At 34.2% G+C, this 20,500-nt stretch overlaps 1 protein-coding gene across 1 annotated transcript; it reads left to right on the top strand.

Annotated features, from left to right (window-relative positions):
• The first annotated feature begins 888 nt into the window (after positions 1 to 888).
• On the top strand, positions 889 to 17,678 carry Eaat1 (Excitatory amino acid transporter 1). Its single transcript, XM_017618486.1, has 11 exons — positions 889 to 979; positions 1,209 to 1,637; positions 3,927 to 4,022; positions 4,129 to 4,296; positions 4,376 to 4,418; positions 14,123 to 14,165; positions 14,246 to 14,429; positions 14,528 to 14,658; positions 14,731 to 15,160; positions 15,323 to 15,419; positions 15,509 to 17,678. Exons 2-11 carry the CDS (start codon positions 1,456 to 1,458, stop codon positions 15,569 to 15,571), a joined length of 1,437 nt encoding a protein of 478 aa, XP_017473975.1. The 5' UTR covers positions 889 to 979; positions 1,209 to 1,455; the 3' UTR covers positions 15,572 to 17,678.
• Positions 17,679 to 20,500: the final 2,822 nt, after the last annotated feature.

Genomic DNA, 20,500 nt, shown 5'->3' with positions numbered 1-20,500 from the left:
TAACCGGATTTTAGTTTCAGGCCTTCAACAAGTACTGCTAAAAGTCTTAGAAGCAACCTAGATATAATTTTAGATTCCTCCAGCGAAAGCGAAGGCTCGGCTGTAGAATCTGGAGGTATTCAAAAATGTGAAATTAAAGTTCAATTGAAGGCCTATCTTAAAGAAAAACGAGTTCATCTCGGTGAATATCCTCTCAATTGGTGGAAAACTAAACTAAAATACGATAAATTGACAGATCTGGCCCGCATATATTTGAGCGCTCCACCCGCCAGCATTCCAAGTGAGCAATTGTTCAGTGCAGGCGGCCTTACATACGAGCCTCTAAGAAATCGCCTCATGGGAGAAAAGGCAGCGAAATTACTTTTTTTTTTTAATATAATATGTAGCTTTTGAACTTTGAATATTAGTTTAAGCACTGTATAGGTTAAGCACTCGTTCAATATTCTAATAATTTACAAAATTTTTAAGTAATGAAAACGATGACTTAAATTGATTATAGGTTTTTTAATGTTATTCTTAACATTCGCATTCGCATTCGCACATTCGCATTCACGAATGTCAAAAATATGACATTCGAAACATCCCTAGTTTGAATACACACATACATATGTTTATCGAGGGTGCAAAATCTGGGTGCTGGATGCACGCGATCACCTAAACGTATTAGTTATCCAAAAGCTGCCGACGCACATATCTATACACATACATCCATAAACATTTTGCTGTATGTGTATGTGTTTAATTGACGACAAAAAAGTAACAGTGGATCGTTGATATCTACAGTCGCAGCTACGAGTATGTAGATATGTATGGCCTTAGCTAACTATCCAACCAGCCAGTCGCTGACAAACGACGACCACTTTGAATAAGTGGAAAATTTACTGCGTGCGATGATTATAGTCGCGTTCAGTCAGTCATTCGGTGAAGTAAACGAAAAATTTTATCAAACAGAACGCCAATGTTCCTTTGTGTTGAATGTGTGAGTGTGATGTGGCGGCGGTGATGTTTGGCCAAGTCAAAAAAAGGATAATCCGCATACTTTTAAATAGCGTACAATATTTAAATTATAATGAAAAAAATAAATAATAAAACCTTAATACATAAATATAATATTTTTTAATTAACATTAAGTGCACTAATAAAATAAAAATTTATAAAAAAAAAAAAAATTACTCAAAAATTCAATTTCCGTATCCTTTACTCCGCAGATTGCAGCTGCACATCAAAGGTGTTCATAACATTTTGTGTTTGTCTGCATGTGTGCGCGTATATGTGTGTGTGCTTTTGATCCTTGCACACGGCTTGGAAGGTGCTTCTAGTCGGTGAACAAAAAAAAAAATAAATAAAAAATAAGCAAAAAACTCGGTGCTGCCCGTTACAAATAATCTTTTGTTTGTTTGTAACACTTCATAGTTAAATAAGTAACACCAACAACAACACACACATACACACAAAATGACGCGACCGAAAGAGGATTCAAAATTTAAAGCATTCCTGCGAGAGAACTCGCTGACTATGCTCACAGTGACCGGCGTGTTCCTGGGCGGCTTAGTTGGCTTCATCATTAAGAACAGCACAGGCGAGTGGACGAAGCGTGAGATTATGTACATATCTTTTCCCGGTGAACTTTTTTTGCGGTAAGTGAAGCATATAAAAGAACTAAAATTTTTCAGTTTTATGAAATATTTTAGTTCGAATTTGTTTCTTTGATTTCTTTATGGATCTGTGGGTTATACAACAGGATAGATAAAAAAAAATTGTACTCTCATCCTTAGTGCGTTTTTTTCATTCTAGGCTTCAAAACAAAGCTCATAATTTTTAAATTGCCCTTATAAAAAAGGACTTCATAGTCATAGGAGCTCTTGCTTGGGTGCAGAGTCGAACGATATTTTTACCGCAACATCGTCATCGATTCGTATATATAAACCAGGGCTGCAAACCGGGTTTTAACCGAACCGTCGCTTTTTGTTGGGCTTTGAACCGAACCATTTTTATTTTGAAATGCCAAAACCGAACCGAAAACCACTCCAAAAACACAATGTGTGTCGTAAGTGTCGTATTGTTGTATGTCGTAAACTTTAAAAGCTTAAATAATTGTTTAGAAAACCTGAAACCACAACCACCTATTTTTAGCACTGCGAAAATTCATAATAATGACTTTGATGGTACCTTGCGAACTCCCTTAATATATTTTGTATGCGTTTAAAGTTTACGACACACAACAATACGACACTTACGACACCGTTGTGAATACCCAACTACATTTGTTATAATTTTGTTATATTTTTATCCTTTAGCATTGAAAAAAATGTATCCATTTGAACCGAACCGAACCGCGGTTCAGGAATACTCATGAACCGGTTCTTGAACCGCTACAAGCTTTTTCTAAATGATTCGAACCACTGAACCGAACCGCATCGTTTTTTGGAGTGGTTTGCAGCCCTGCTACAAACACCGAAATAGTTGTATTCGTATGGGGTAAACTTTATACATATATCGAGGGCTTGTATTCAATACCCTCTATCTGCACTTCTCACAAAAGTTTAAAAATCAATTAACCCAATGAAGGAAGGGAGGCCAACTTGACGAAACCCAAATTGTATGGGGGAGAGATTGAGTTCTCACTAGAGGCGAAATATCTAGTCGTAATACCAGATAAGAGACTCAACTGGAACTAACATCTCACACCGATTACCAATAAAGTCATGAGGGCATTTTACGCTTGTCAAAGGCTCCATGATAAAACTTGGGGAATATCACCGAAACTAACGTATAGGTCATTTAATACACTGATAAAACCGATTATCACTTATGCGGCACTGGCTAGGGGGCCAAAATCCAAGCAAGCAACCTCAAGCGGCACTCTGGCTAAGTTCCACCGCCTGGCCTGCTGGAGCGCCCACAGACTGCCGAATCTAAGGGGTCATTGGGATGTCCTAAAATGACTTTGCGTCAGAGGGTCAAGAACCTATTCAGATATCCAGAGTTGGTCCGTTTGAAGTGATTTTGATATTATGATAGCTGTAGCATCGACACCTGGGTAGCGATGGAATGATAGTACACATATGTAAGTTCGTGAGTAGTTCCACTACTTTACTAGGTTAGAGAGAATGGGTAAACACTGCGACGAGTAGGTATATTAGGCTCCACTTCACTAGGTTAGATGCAACGATTTCAGAGCTTAGAGATCATCGTATTGCTGTATGGCTGTCCGAAAAAATTGTCAGTTAAGAACAATTTTTCCAGTCTCCTAGATAACGTTTATAAACTTAACAGGTTGAATGGATTATTATGACTTATAAAGTTAATAGTTCATCCAGCAGTACCTCTCGAGTCAAGGAGCGCGCGTGTTTGATAAGCAGACCATGTTTGTGATACTCATAACTATTAGTTAGAGACTAGGGCGATAAAAACAACATACATATATTTGAAGGGTTATAAGGCTCTTGAAGTACTAAAATTTTGCGCGTCAAAGTAATAACCATGTGCATTAGACCGTACCAACTTACAAGCAAACAAACAAAAAAATGTTCGCCATACACCCGAAGGTATGTAAAGAATGGTATGTTTGCAAGTTAATTGCGAAATTTTTTTCTTTATGGTCGAACCCAAGGGTAAGTTTTTTACAATTTTCGGTGACACAACAAAAGATTTTTTTCTGTAGACAAAAACAACGATACTTCATACTTTCAGATCCGATTGTAAACCCAAACCCCCTTTGGCCCAAAAATTTTTTTCTTTTTCGATTTTGCCTTGCAAAAATATTTTAGCCTCGGGAGGGTACACGGTGAACTTTTTTTCTAGTACGCTCTAATGTACATACATATGTATATACATACATGAATTAATATAAATTAGATTTTGATAAAATTTTCTAAAATCCAATTTACATACATATATTTCGACTTCTATCCATATATTTACAGCATGCTAAAATGTTTAATTGTGCCATTGTTGGTTTCATCCATAACGAGCGCCATTGGTGGGCTCGATCTGAGTATGTCAGGGAGGATTGCCATACGGTGAGTGAAAATGGCAATCATCGGAGTGGATCGATTTCCACTATTTATTATATTCTACTTATGTATGTATGTATGTATATTCAATAATATAGCAATATAATTACAGAGCTAACGCTTATTATTTTGTTACAACCATTTCGGCGGTTGTTTTGGGTATTTGCCTAGTCACAACAATACGACCCGGACAGGGTGCCAAAATAGTGGAAATACGCACCGAATCTGTGGATAAAGCATCTAAAGTGCTAACTCCTGATACGCTTATGGATTTAGTGAGGTAAGGTGTGAGAGCGCTAAGCAATAACAGATTTCGCATTATAAAATTGACTAATAAAAACAATTTCAATATTTACTAGGAATATGTTTACGGATAACATTATTCAATCAACGATGTTTCAGGTAAGTTTATATGGCAAATTAATTCAATGAATTTAAAAAAAAAAAAAAACACCAGCTTTAGAGCACTGATAAACTTCTCTATATATCCCTGAATATCGCATTTAGCGGAAAAACTAGTCATTTAGGAATTGCTTTATGATATTACTACTGTATACATATAGTACTCTATTAGTTATTTATGTAAATGTGGAGCATATCTGTCAAATACATCCCTATCCATTTTTGGATATACATAGTACATACATATGTAGGTATGTATGTTTTGTACATGTCTAATTCCATAAATCTTTAGTAAACAACCACTGCACATGAGAATGGCAAATCTGCACTACTATCAATTTATTTACAAATTATCCAATTGACGAGCAAATGCTTAATTTAGCTATAGTTGATAGCTAGTGGACGAACGTCAGAAAAAAACGAAAGAATTGAAATAGTATCTATAAGCAAAAAATATCCAACACGCACATGTGTAAATTAAGTTGGAATTAAGTACTCAGCAAAAAAATGAAACAAAACGCCAACTCCCTCGAGTACTTGCTTGTCTAGAAGGTGCTCATTGCTGATGTATGGCTACTATTCGTAAATCTGACAACTGTTATATCGCCAGTGTAAAGCGCGAAGTTGTTAAGTCCACTTATGTAGTTTCCGAAAGGATTAAGGCACTGCACTGAAAATTCGCTGAGGAAAATGTAATACGAAATCTTTTGAAAATTTATAAAAATAGACGTAGCAACTTTTCACTCTAACAGGGCATTTCTGGCAACTGTCTATCAACTGTTACCACAGTTAAATTAAAAATTAAATTAGTAAAAGAAAAAAAATTTAACAAAAAAGAAGAAGGTAATATTCAAAAATCAAATGAAATAAATAAAATACTCTTATTTTTAAAACAAAACCTAAAAATTAAAAGAAAAGTAAATTAAAAAAAAAATAAAATTAAAACTATAATAAGATCCTAAAAATCAAATGAAATAAAACAAACATATATTTTTTAAATAGTAGATAAAATATAAAAATTAAAATAAAATGAAATTAACGTAAGAGAATAATAAATAAGAATAAAAATTAAGTGAAATCTAAATAAAATGCTTTTCTTTTTTTAAACAATAAAATCTAAGAACTAATTTCTTTTCATTTTACTTAAAAAGAAAAAAAATTAAAAAAGAAAAGAAATAAAATAATTCCCTAAAAATTGAATGATATTAAGCAAAAATATATTTTGCCTTTTACAGCAATAAAATATACAAATTAAAAGAAAATAAAATTAAAAAAGAAAAACAAATTAAACAGAAATGAAGAAATAAACACAATAAAGTTCTAAAAACTAACAGTCGGTTTCACCAGCAATTTAAATGGAAAATGATTTTTTATTTTCTGTCAATTTCCATATAACATAATTTGTTAATTGTGCCGACTCGAGGTCAAATGGTTTTAGAAAATTTTTAATTAAAACACAGGATTTTAATTTTTTTTTTTTGTTCAATATATTTCGGTTACACCGCGGTAACCGTCTTCAGAGGAAATTCCATATAACATTCAAAAAATTAAAATCACTTTTCACTTAAATTGGTTTCGTAAAATTGGCTGTAAATAAAATTAAAATAAAATGTTTCGTTCTTAAACAGCAAAATCTAAAAATTTAAAGAAAATTAAACAAAAATAAAAAATATTAGAAGAAAAAAATAAGTTCCTAGAAATTAAATGAAATAAAAGAAATACATTTTTCTTTCTAAATAAAAAATCATAAACATTAAAATAAAATTAAATTTGGAAAAGTGCCCTTGGACTTTGCTTTGCTCTTTTGAACATTGCAACTGTTGCAGCGTCGTAAGCTAAATGATATACAAGTTGTTTCTCCCAAAATGGCTTTTCACCACAAGTGGTGAGGGAGAGACCTTATTTTCTAAGACTTTTGTGCTAGAATATTTTGGTATTTTATTTCGCTCCCGCTCACAATAAAAAAAGTTGTTTTATTTAATTATTTACATTCTAAAAAATGTTGGTTTAAATTTGCGCATATTAAGATAGGTAACCAGTTTCCTTTATGAATGCAAATTTACACACCATGTTTATTAAATTAAACACTGCTGGTTTACTTTTACTGATCATATGTGTGGCGTAGAACGAATTTCAAATTTGTTATTTGAGGTTTAAACATGTATTGTTCACAATTTCACAGTTTACACATAAAATGTTTAAAATTTCCTCTAAAAAAATTGTGTTTAAATTTACGCGTATAAAAAGAGGTAACCATTTTCCTCTTCTAATGTGTGCAAAATTAAACACTGTCTGGTTATTTTTACATATGTACCTAATTTGCCACGTAGTGAAAAATTACACACAAAGTGTTTAAAATTGAGTAAATATGAGCACTTTATATTAATTTATTTTTTTAACGTATTTTTACTTTCAAAATGTTTGTAATTTTAAACATTTCATGTGTATATTTTTATGTATATTCTAAAAAACTCATGTTCAAAATTAAATCTTGAACATCTTGTCCGTATATTTGCACAGATTCAGGTTGAAAAATAAACACTTTTCAGGAGTAGTTTTACATGCACTTTTTAGAGTGTACATATCGAGACATTATCGCAAAAAAATGTAGGCGATTTTTTTTTTTTTAATTTTCAGAAATACATCTAGATGCTCTAGGAGCACTTCTGCATCCAAAAAGAAATTAAAAAAAAAGTTGCCAAGTAAATTAAATATAATGGAAATTTATTTAGCACGGTTGTTTTCAGTGGCAAAAAATAATAATTTAAGTAAATTTATTAACTGAAATTTTTTTTAAATTTTTACAAAAGTTTAGATAAATATTTTAAGAATTGATTAATAACTAAATAATGGGCTAGTAATTTCCTAAAAGCAGGGTCGGGAAAGAAAGTAAAAGCTCGGTGTAAGTCCACCACTTTTCCATCCCGTGCTTACAGCGCATTTGACCACTTCGTAGCCACGTGCACTAAGCTTTTAAAGCTGTTTCAGCAGACAAATATTTGGAACAAGGAATACCGACCGCTATCGCCACGAAATGGTTTAAATGTACCGGTATCAGATAATCGCCGGTGAACAGCAGCGAAAGTTCTTGTGCTCGGTATGCGACGGTGAGGAAACGCTTCTTCGTACACTCCTTGGGCCCTTGGAATAGAATCTCGTGCAAAACCATAGTAAAAGTGAATATCGGCCAGCACATGATTGGAATAATTCATTTCGATTCGATTTGAAAAACACTAATGGCCTTATTCATAAAAAATAAAGTACGTTTAAAGAGCTTCATAAATTTTTCAGTTTATAAACCTTTCTTAAAGCTACTTTATTTTTATGAATAAGGCCATAAAACTGTAATTTTAATGAGAGGTCGTTCGAACGAACCAGGCACTGTATCGAAGACACTGATAATAAACAAAATATCGCAGCTGACAGCGATTCGAAAGCGTTAAAGATGACGAAGAAAAAAAACATAAAAATTTTGTAGGTCAACTGAAAACTTCGTACTACGTAAACAAACCGGATTTCAAGTCGATGACATCAAAAATAACGAATTTGATGTAAGTCGGCCAGATCGGGTATATGACGGCTATATGATATAGTGCCTCGAAACGAACAAACTCAGGGCAGATATGTATCTTCATATTTTTTTTTGTAAATAGGACAGGGAAATGCTTTATGCAATGGTCGGGGGCGCTAGTCTCTATACTAAGTTCGCCGAGTGTGGGACTCCCACCGCAGCGTATTGGGCTACCCACTAAAACCCAAACTCCCACCGCCCGCGCAAGAATCCCGCATCTGGCACCGCAACTCTGCATGTGTTCAGATGCAGGAGCGCGCTACTGGAGCCTCAAGGCAGCTCTGTTGTAGGGGCGTTTCATTCGGGTTGCCTCTGTAGACATCCGTCTTCTCGTTTGCAGCGGAGTAAGAATCACGTATCTCGCAACTGCTTCCCACTTGTCTGCACTGGAGATTATTACCCCAATTACGTTGTTCGGGGTTATGTCTCCGTATCTTTCTTCCAACATTCTGCGCGAAGACAAGAAGTGATCGCCGGTGAAGAATGTATGGGTACGTTATCTTCGACGTTTCGGTGAGTCTATCCTGCTCATTCTATGACGATATTCTCGGAAGTAACCATGATCGGTGAGGATATCTTCATATTTAGATTTTATACAAAAACAATAAATTTTTTGCCCATACTGCAATGTGCGCTTTGTGACCGATTTTTGGTTCTGTATGATCAGTTTTCGGTTCTTTGATTAGAATTTTTGAACTTTAACAGTTGACTAGCTCGTGACATACAAATATTATATGTAAACTCTGCCTCAGCATCATCAATATATGTGCCTCGTTCATGCGTAAGCTTATAAATAAATACACATGTAAATACAAATACGTACAGTGGCGAGCAAAACTGTAACATGGTGTAACACTTTTTATTTCAGCCACCGCTATCTTTCCAACTTCTAACGACTTTCATACTTTTGTTGTATATTCTTATTGGTACACCCCTACTCCCTCTCTCATAAAGATTTAAAGTCAATCCAACAACAATAATAAAACCNGAAAGGGTTACACCATGTTACAGTTTTGCTCGTCACTGTACATGTTCATTTGCTCCAACACTTGGCAACTCAATTTTTTTTTCACTTTTTGATCACCTATTTATGCAAATTTTCCTATGTTATTACATGTACGTATTCACTTTGTAGTGACTAATGTGCACCTTTGTGTTGTAATCTCATTTATGTCACCCTCTGCGCCGCTAGTTGGTGACTAGTGGCTGCTTGTTGCGCTACTCGTCTATCTATACAAACATATTAAATTACAAATTGAATTACTTAATCTGCATGATAGCTAACGGGCCGTTTGGAGAGCTTTGAACACAGGGGTCGTGGTTTAAATTCATCTCATGTCAATTGTTGTTTCCGAAACGGATATAGTTGTAGACTATAAGCTAAACCAATTGCTAATCAGACTGCTTAGTAATTTTTTTGCGACGACGTTTTCGGATTTTGCTACTAAATCTTGTTATTTTTAAATTTCAATGCAGTAAGTTTTTTCTTCGTCCAGCTTTATATTTTCATTTGATATTTTGTTTTATTTAGAAATCTCTCTCGAAAGCAATTTCCGTTTTAGAGCCACAGAGCTATAGAAATCTTAACAAGAACTTGGCAAACGAGTAGTTAGTTAGGTAAGCCATAAATAACTTGTGTTACCACAGTTTGACACCGTTTAATTATCCTCCCTGTCGAACCACTTTGTGTCGCTGATGAATCTCTCAGGCACCTTACGTCGGTGTTTGAAAGCTCCCTAAGGTCGGCTAGATACGGTGAACCCAGATGGCGCAGTATGCTTCTACAGAGTGCAGGCCATTTACACAAGAGAGGCAACAAAACTGTTTCCTCCTCTTCTAGAGCCCCCACAAAGCTAGATAAACATATCCTCTCTTCTAAGAGAGTATACCCTTCGTGACCATGGTTGCCACTCGCCAACATTTTTTTCTACCAGAATCTCTTAAGAAAAGTTACCAAAAGTTACCAAATCTTCACTACTAAAATCTTCACTTCTTCACTGAAAAAAAAATATACTGAATAAAACTGCTATATTTCTTAACAAATGTGTGTATACTTACAGCCAGTTTCTGTGACTTAATAAATTCAATATTTATATAATTTGTGAATTTTTGATTATTTATCAAGAACTCCCAGTTCAAGCACAGAAGTTTAAATCTATTTTCTTGATAAATTATCAAGAGTGAAAATGCCATTGACAATCATAATAATATTTTTTTTTTTATTAGGAAATATTTTGCTATCAATTAATTACTGCATGTGCCGTTATTCTCATTTTCGTTGTTGGTGTATCCGATAGGGTAGGTAATGTGGAACGATTTTCCATCATCCCTTGTCAAATTTGGTTTGGAGACAAACCGCTTTCGGCGTTGTGCCATTTTCAGTGTCATTTTTCGTTCGGAATGTGCCGTTATTTTGGACCTGCGACTCACGGAATAATGGCACCGGTACACAAAAAAAAGTTCCGGGTGCTTTTAACCGTCCATTTGACTCGTACAAAATTTCGAGTAAATTGCGAACATTTTTTTGCAATTTTTTCGGTTTTTCATAATTTAGTGTACGTGTCAAACGGACCTCAGATTCGGATTCGAAATACATGTCGGTAGGTGGGTCTAGTAAAAAGCACGCGACATTTTTTTTGTGTCGGAATAATTAAAACGATTTCAAAAAATGTGAGATGGTAGAATTCAAAATATGTATATCGCAAAAATTCGAAAGTTGTTTTAGAAGTGCAGCCCTTGGTGCTGCCACTATTTCCAGTATTCGAATATGAGATGACTCTAATTTTATCGAAGTAAGTTTGTAGAAGTGTCAGTAGTGCTGCCATTGAAACTCGAGGCTTTTTATAATTACGCACATGCAAAATATAATTCATTTCTTTCTAGTAATGCAAATAGATATTTAGTTGCAAAAGTTACCAAAATGAAACAAAAGTTACCAAGTTACCAAACCGTTTAAAAGTTACCAATTTTGGTAAAAAGTTACCAATTGTGGCAACCATGTTCGTGACCGCATCCGATCTCATTTAGGCCACGTCTGCTTGGAAATTCGGCAAGTCGTACTATGACTCCATCTTTCTTCAGCTTGTATACATACTCATTAAATATCAGCTTGGAAGTGGCAAAAGGCATACCAATGCGTTCTTTACCAGGAAGAATCTGCTTGGTCCGTGCCTTGCCTTGTCTGGAGTCTGTTCTATTTGACCTTCTCCTGTAGAGATTGGCGGCAGTCCAGCGCAATCTTTGAATAAAACGAGAAAGAGCTCAGAGCTTTGATTGCAGCGTGGCTATCACTAAAAATGAAGACGTCCCTTCCCATCATTTCGGTTCCAAGACTCTCAGCAGCCTCCATGATAACTGAAATTTCACTTCGGATACGCTAGTCTGGTAACCAAATGAAAATTTCTGGAAGAGGTTTTCGTGGGAAAATGCCCTTTCCAACCTTACCCTTGAGTTTCGGGCCACCAATAGGGCTGCCAGATATCTCTGTTGCCAAACCGGGACACTTTAGGGAGGGCCTCTCGCTCCCTTCCCTTTCATTTCGACGTGCGAAAGGATGTATTGAAATTTTATTTTGACAGACAAAAACAAAAAAATTAAAACATGAGATCATGAGATCATTACAACGTACGCCAACAAAACAAAACAACTTATTACATCTAAAGCACAGAGAATTTTTGACAATGCATGAACCTTTTTTTTATTCTTTATACAAATACAGTTTATACTAAATATATGAAAAAAACATGAAAATAAAATTGTTAAACTTTGTGCTAAACTCGGGAAATTTCAACAAATTTGCAACATTCTAATCAGACTTTTTATAAAAATGAAATTTAAAATGAAGTTTTGCAGCCCATTAAATTTTAGTTGTGTTTACTGAGAGTTTCTTCCATACAAACTATGTTCGATAATTCTTTGTATATGGAAGACACTGTCAGCAAAAAATATAAATGCTAAAAATCAACGAAATTTGCTGGCAACTTCGGACTTGCACTTTATTAATTGGCTCAAAAGCTATATTTTCAAAATTTTTCTAAAAGATCTGATTAGAAGTTGTGATCTGATGAAAAAGCCTCTGAGCCAATAATTTTGTACGGCACTGTACTTATAAGTACTCTAGGTTTCATGAAAGAAACAAATTTAAGTACAAGATAGCATTAAAATATCAGTCATATTTTTCGTTGCTGTGAACTTGTTTCAAAACTTCGGTCTTTTCCTTAATATAATTGTATAATTCTGTGCACGTCATTTTGAATGTATTTAGGTTCATCTACTAATCATCAACGATTGCTTGTGCAAAGTTCAACTATCTCGAAATGTAACTATTTCACAAATTAAACCGGTGCACTGAGAGAAAGAAGTTTAGAATTAAAAAAACGTGCTAAATTATAAAAATATGCATATGAAATAGTAATACGCATATGAATAAGTATACAAATTTTAGTATTTAGTATAGAAATATTCAATTTAAATAGGCCCATATTAAAATGAAGGGATTTGCAATTACCGATTGCTTTTTCATAATTAATCTAAACAAATATTTAAATTCCATGCTGGTTGTAATGGGAATTGAACCCTGACCCTCTGGAAATTAGCAAATTGTGGCACGCATCCTCGCTCACTCAGCTACAGCCAGACATGTAAAAGTGCACTTAAATGTTGAGTTTGAATCAACACCACGCGTGCGTGTTATGAAAGTATTATTTTTAAATACGAACATTTTTAAACGATAATCAAATAGAAAATATTCATGTTTACTATGCGTTATTTCTCTCAATGAATTCATAACATTTTTCTGAATATTACAACGAGTTTTTTCTCTTAGTGTAGTGATTTTTGAACTTTTATTCAAATTTGTGCAATCAAATCAAAAACCGTGACACTAAAACGAAACCCGGGACATTTTAAGGTTGAACCGGGACACCGGGACGAATAGTCTAAAACCGGGACATGTCCGAGAAAACCGGGACGTCTGGCAGCCCTCGCCACCAATGTAGATGTCAATACTACCGGCTGGCGTATTGAAATCTTCTTTCCACTCCTCCGTCGTTGCATACGCCGATGACATTGCTAACGCATCGAGGGGAACGTTCGGGATGTATCCAAGTGGGCAACTCGCAGTGGCCTAAGCGTCAGCTAAAGCATGGTGGAGCCAAATTTCTAGCCATTATTTTAGATAAGAAGCTGAACTGAAGGAGAATATGTTTCAGCGTTATGAGAAGGCTTCCGTAGCCCTCTATACTTGTAAAAGGGCCATAGGCAAGAGATGAAGCCTCAGTTCCCGGATTTGTCGATGGATATTTATAGCAGTCGTTAAACCAATCCTCCTGTAGGGAGTGATCATATTTCTCTCCAAAGAAAGAAGTTTAAAAAGGCTTAGAGCCTAAAATATTTTTGTGGTAGGTTGCTACCTGTTTTTATTTAATTTAATTGATAAGATAAATTGAATATTGCAATACGGGTATCAAACTGAATAGGTTTATTAAATTGATAAAATAAACGAAATATTACAATATGGGTATCAAAAAACACAAAAATATTTGTACGACGCAGTGAATCACGCCAGATATTTGCTAGTCTATATATATAAATATAAGTGTAAGACCAAGTCAGATCTCCGAAAATAGATTCTCACACGCTACCGATCCGAATTAAACGTGCTTACATAGATTTTCATTTATCAGCAATATTTCACTAAGTCTCCGAAACAAGGTGACCAAAAGAGGTTAAGTTCGATCTTTTTTAGATGACTCCGCCAGCTCAAAGACCACACCAAGCAGTCATTCGTCGTGGGTGCATAGTTTTTTCTTGTAGTAGGTGCAGTTTTGCTTGTTAACGAATCCGTTTATGTGAAAATGCGCATCATCGCAACTTTTACGCGTTGTTCAACTGAGTATCGCACCATGACTAAGTTTTCGATAGCCTGTAGTATCAATTGTCTGAAAAAAAAAAATTAACATATCACTTATAATTCCTGTCAAAGGTGCGCATCCCATACATACCCGTACTTTTCTTAATATAGGTCATAAGTTGTAGGTACGATAGTACCTTCTTTTAAAATGGAAATTTAGTTCCAGGATTTTCGTATTCACATGTTCTCTTACACATTCATATTCGCTTTCTTCTATTCTAGTATCGCACGGAAATCTTCGAAAACACGAGTATAAGTCCACCGGGTAAGTCATCAGCTATGCATTCATAATATTTTACTCTATACATTTTACTCATTCCACAACTATTATTTTTTCCCAAACAGTACCCATGGAAGAGTGGGACTTCAAGTCAGCACAACGCGAAGGCTCAAATGTACTTGGCTTGGTAATGTTTAGCGTCATTTTGGGCACAACCATTGGGCGCATGCGTGAGAAAGGTCAACTGTTACAAGATTTCTTTACCTCACTTAGTGAAGCGATGATGACAATAACGTCTTGGGTTATTTGGTATGTTTTCGAAAAAAGTAAACCACGAAAAATGTTTAGTAACATATTTTTAAGTAAGCTACGTATTTACTATAATTTCACTTTGCCATATTCAATAGGATCTCGCCGCTCGGTGTGGGTTTCTTGATAGCTGCCAAAATAATTGAAATGGACTCCATTGCTGCAACTATACAATCTTTGGGTTGGTACTTTATAACGGTAATGCTGGGTCTCTTCCTGCATGGATTTGGTAAGTTCAAAAAAAAAAACTTTCTGCATTTTCATCTCATATTTATGTACATATTTTGTTTACTCCTTACAGGTACCATTGCTGTGATATTCTTCTTGGCCACTGGTACGTTGCCATATCGTTACATTGCCAAATTGAGTCAAGTCTTAGCCACTGCCTTTGGTACCGGCTCTAGTTCGGCTACCATGCCATTGACAATTAAATGTCTCGATGGTATGGGCATTGATCCGCGTGTAACACGTTTTGTCATTCCTGTCGGCGCAACAATCAACATGGACGGCACAGCATTGTATGAGGCGGTGGCAGCGCTTTTTATTGCCCAATATCGTGAGATGAGCTATTCGTTTGGTAATATTGTGGCGGTCAGTATTACGGCTACAGCTGCGTCGATAGGTGCAGCTGGTATACCACAGGCGGGTCTCGTAACTATGGTGATGGTGTTGGATACAGTGGGATTGGAACCGAAAGATGTCTCACTGATCATAGCTGTCGATTGGTTGCTGTAAGTGAAATGTTTGCTATGGATGATGTGCATGTTTGTTTTTATGTTATTTAAAACGGGTTACTCGGAAGCGAAAGCTGCATTTTGTCGCAGCACCTACCTACTTAGTACTAATAAAACCTTGCCTGATATTTATCTGCTATTAATTTTTTCCCCCGACAGAGATCGCTTCCGTACCACCATCAATGTTATGTGTGACGCACTAGGCACTATATTGGTCAATCATCTGTCGAGAAACGATTTGCGAAGTGTCGATAGGGTGAGTTTGAACTATTTCATTACTAATGAATTCATAATAAATGCGAAATATTCTTATTAAAATGTATATTTTACTGTTTTCGGCTACAGTTGAATGCCGAACCCCATGAGCTCCTCGAACTCGGTGCGAATGGAAATGAAACGAAAGAATGAAGACGAACCCTGCCTACCCCTCCCCGTATAAAACCGAAGCCCAAACAAGGACACACCACACAACGTTGAACATTGGCTGCATAATGCGAGGCGCTTTGGCGCGTTTAAGTGTTACGATGTGTGTTTGTGTGCATGCGTGCGCCTATTGGCAATGTAATAATGTCACGCTGTGAACTTTACATGGCTAACAACTGCTTCTGCCTGTGTCTAAATATTTGTGCTTTCAAAGTACAAGTACACCGAATTTATTTACATATATGTATGTATGTATTTATGAAGGAAATATGATTTTTTGAAGCCAAAAAGGAAAAATATACCAATGTACAAGAATGTGTGCCAGTTTGCGTAGGCAAAGGAATTACAAAGTATTCAATAAGATATGTAAATATAAAAAATAATACGTTTTTTCTAAAAAAAAATACTTGTAAAAGTTATTGAGCGATAAAGTTAATTTAAAAAATTTTAATTTTAATAAACAAAATAATCAAAATAAAATTATTTTGAAAAATAATTTAATTTCGAAAAACCAAGAACGCGCAGCATATGAAATATGTAGCAGAGAATAATAGAATTGCCAGCAAAAATAAAGTCAAGCAGATGTATAGATTTAGAATATGTACTGTTAGATATTGATGTTATCACAAAAGAAAAATTAAACTAAAATTAAAAAATAGCGAACTAGTTTGTAATACTCAAATGCTGGAAATTTCGTAAATCCCTGATAATTTGTTGTTTTTCATTTCAAAATACCAGCATTTACCTTACACGTGCATACGTATGGCTATGTATATATGTATATATGTACATAGTTACGTATGTATGTATGTAACTGTATGCATGTAGTGCTTTGAATAGCAAAGAAAAGAAAAATTTAGCTTTAAAAAAGTTAAAACGACTAGCCAAAAAAATTTACTGTTTCATTATATATGTATTTAGTCATAAGAGATTTTTAAATAAAAAAATATTAGAAAATAAAATTATTAAAAAGACAAGCAAATTGATTGTATTCGCGAAAGGAATTAGATGTTAAAATGCATATAAATTCGTATAAGTAGTACTATAACTAAAACTGCAGTTCAAATTTAACCTTCATTAAAATTTGCTTTACAGTTTTAACAAATATATGTAGCAATAGCCAACAAAATTTTTACATAAAAACATATTGACTAAATAAAATATTTAAATATTTACCGAAGAGCTAATAACCCTGCAAACCAAAGTTCCCGAAATCTTAAGGAAATCGTTAGGAGTATCTCATTTCTGTAACGATTTTTTTACGAATTTTCAAAGAAAATTATATGAAGTGGTTGACACGAACTCGTAAAGAAATTGCTGTACGAAAAATAAAGAAAATTCTGGAAAAATTCTGAAAGATATTCTTTACATAGCAGCATTAGTTTCGTTGCTTCACAGATTTTCTTCCGAAATTTCGTAAAAGAATGGAAGTGTGCGTAATTTATTTCATTTTAGAAAATTCGGCAAAAAATCGAATTAAATCTTAACGAATTCTTTAAAATTTCTTTACAATGCAGAATACTCTGAAAAAATGGTTTGCAGGGAAACCGTTTACGTACATATGTTTGTATGTAGATGCGTAAGCAGTTTCGATAAATTCACAATTGTTTCAAATGCCGAATGTCATTGAGAAAGTTCATATTAAGAACTTGTAAATACTTAATAGTTTAAGATCGATTTATGACAATAAATATACAAACAAGTATAACAAAAACGCACAAAAATAATTCAGAGGCATACATAAATAACGACATATTGTCACTAGACATAAATAAAGGCGCGAGCTCAAAAGTTGACCGCGAAAAAAGTAGTAATTTCCCCAAAAAGTTTTTGGGGAATGATGCTGAGATTGTAGTCCTTGGCCAGGTATAAATCTATGTTCACGCGAAATTTTTCATAAACGTCTTTTTTCGCCTTTATTCGTGTCTAGTGACGATATAGTCATACTCACAAAAATAAATATTTAATAACGAACGAAATTGGGTCCGATAAATAGAAAAAAACCTAAATACTTACTATAATTCGCATTAGTTTCATATAGTTCATCAATAAAAATTAAAATTATAAATACATTAATTATTAGAAATAAAAATTTGAAGTTTGATTTCTATCTTAAAAAATAAACATATTTTAACTTAGCGTTTCAGTTTTAGTTATATTAACTATAATAGCCAATATATGGACGGCATTAATCTATTTCGTTAAAAAAAATTTAAATAAAACCGGAGAGCCCTTACGCGCAAAAAACAGAAACTTTAGAGAAAAAATTCCAGAATGGAAGAAATTTTAACGAGATTTAGTTTTATTCAGCAATTTTGACCGACTTCAAAAAAGAAGAGGTTATCAGTCAGTCGGAATATTTAATTTTATGTATGTTACCGCATAACTTTGGACCACGTTAACTGATTTCGATAATTATTTTTTCATCGGTGGTACCTCAAGGTACCTAATTTTATTTAGATCAGATCAGAATTAACGATAATCTTACATTTTTATATAAGAATTTAAGTCGGTTTTATTTTTTGCTTAAAAGTTACTTGTTATAAAAACTGCTTAGTTAACTCATTATTATTTGAAAAATCATCTAAGTCTTAATCCCAAACTCAATTCTTTTCTTTATCATTATCCTTACCTTTACCTTACTTTTATCTTTGTCGCTGTTTTTATCTTTATCTTTATCTTTATTAGCTATTTTTTATGTGGCAACCCCAATCAAAATATTTTAGTCTAGAAGTATTCTTAAACATTCATTGACAGGGCAATCCCGAGGATTTAAAATGCTCTTTTTATCAACCCAATTTTATTTTGATTTTGATAGATGGCAACCCTATTCCAAATTTTCTTTCTGAAACCTTTCATAGCAATGATAGTGACATACCCAACAATTGGAGGAATAGCCTGGTTACTTGTGGACCATTAAATCACAGTACACTTTTTAATTTGTTATAATTGATAAATAATTGAAAGTAATAAGACGTTTGATACATATATAAGCAGAAACTTTTGCACGTGGTTCTGGCCCTTAGCGGTACTACCATCGGGTATCAGTGGAGCGACGATTGAATACAACATTTGGAAGACAACGTACTAAGATATATACTTTGAAAGCAAAGGAATAACCTGGCGGTGGTTTTATATAAACCGGCCAACCTACCCAAAACCCCACAAAAAAAAAGAAATCGGATTTATGGACTCGTTCTGTTTGAATTCTCTTTTGAATTCATTCAGCAAGAAAAATTGCTTCAAATGAAATCAAAGTTCTTAAGCGGCGTTTGGCGTGTTCAGCTCTCATGAAATTTCGAACATTTTATACCTCATACACTTTTCTAAAGTTTTTTTTTTTTTTAAATAGCCTCTATTATTTCACACGATAGAAAGAATGAAAAATATTTTAGGGAGCTGACTAAGCTTAAAGAACCATTAAATAATCATATATGTACCTAACTCGCCCTGTCAATCGCCATATTGCGGCAGCCACCAACATTCGTAAAAAATGGCCGTTCATGCTCTACGCTACTTGCATTTCTTTCACTATGGTGGGCGACCATCTTAAAAAAACAATTGCCACGCATTTCATTTTAAACACATGCTATGCTTTACAGCTTATAGCTTAACTTTTATTACTTGTCATTTTTGATAAACACACATATTTATCTTACACACACTACACAATTACCAAATTTATTTATTAATTTTTGCTCGCTAATTAATTCTACCAATCATCAAATTCGCAATTTAAAACTTCTAAATAAAACAGCACAAAACCACAACAAAACGGCACGGATGCTTAAGTAAGACTGAGGAAATGTATTTGCTGACGGAAGCCACGAGAACTGGAAATTTATTGTTAATAATTGCAGCTGCCTTCAAACTGTGCTAAGTTGTGTTCCAAACCAAAACTGACTGCACTGTATAGTCGTTTTAAATTTACAGTTGCACACGAAATGTATTGCAGCTATGCATGAGGGGGAAGACATACAAATATTTTTCGCTACATACTATGTAGCAGTGATGGAAAAGTAGGCACAATAGTCCCATTTTTGGCACTTTCATTCATAGAGGCACTTTTGGCCCAATTCCACCTGGTTTGGCCAGAGAACGTATAGTTATGAGAAGATGCAAATTTTTGTATCGTAAAAACGAAAGTCTGAAACGTTTCAACGATGGGTTTTCACCGCGGTTATTTAACATTTCAAATTGACTTTACAGAGTGGTGTGCAGGAAAAATGTTGTCAACAGTATTGTGCAGACAGTATTATGCAGAAAATATGTTAAAACCTATAGGTATGTATGTAAATTATACTTTTCTAATCTAAATGGTAAAAATTGCGCCAAAATTGATACAAAAGGAGGGAAGGTTTGACTTATGTGGTTTCGATTAAAGCATGAACCATATTTTTTTAAAAAAATAACAAAAAAATGTTTACTTGAAAAACATTGTAAGTATTATACAAAAAAGAACCATGCAATCACTTTTGATTGCCCGTGTATGTACGTATGTGTGTCTAACAAATTATGGCTTGTTATCAAAATACCGATATTAACTAATACACTTAATATTATATAGTACAAATGTGTTTGTAAAATTAATTTCATTAAAATTATTTCTGCAATCAAATTTTCTATTCATGCAAAAAGCCAAACGCATAAATTTGTACGTACATATATACACATGCCTTTGTAAATATGTAGGTATGTAATGTATGTATGTAACATATATATGTACATACAAATGTACGATTGGTCGGCTTTCGTCTTCCCCTCGCCGCTCCCATCAACACACAAATTATTCAATTTCTGCGAATCGGCACCAGATTGGCACGTGCGCGAAACCATTAACCCCATGTTTGCGAAATATTTAGATTTTCGCATAAGTTTGCATTTAATAAAGCAATACTCGTACATTTTGTATGG

The sequence above is a fragment of the Rhagoletis zephyria genome, unplaced genomic scaffold (genome assembly GCF_001687245.7).
Source record: "Rhagoletis zephyria isolate East Lansing unplaced genomic scaffold, Rhagoletis_zephyria_1.1 Rzeph_scaffold_00033, whole genome shotgun sequence".
Taxonomy (NCBI): domain Eukaryota; kingdom Metazoa; phylum Arthropoda; class Insecta; order Diptera; family Tephritidae; genus Rhagoletis; species Rhagoletis zephyria.
Note: the sequence above shows the minus strand (reverse complement) of the source record. Positions and strands in the feature narration are given on the sequence as shown.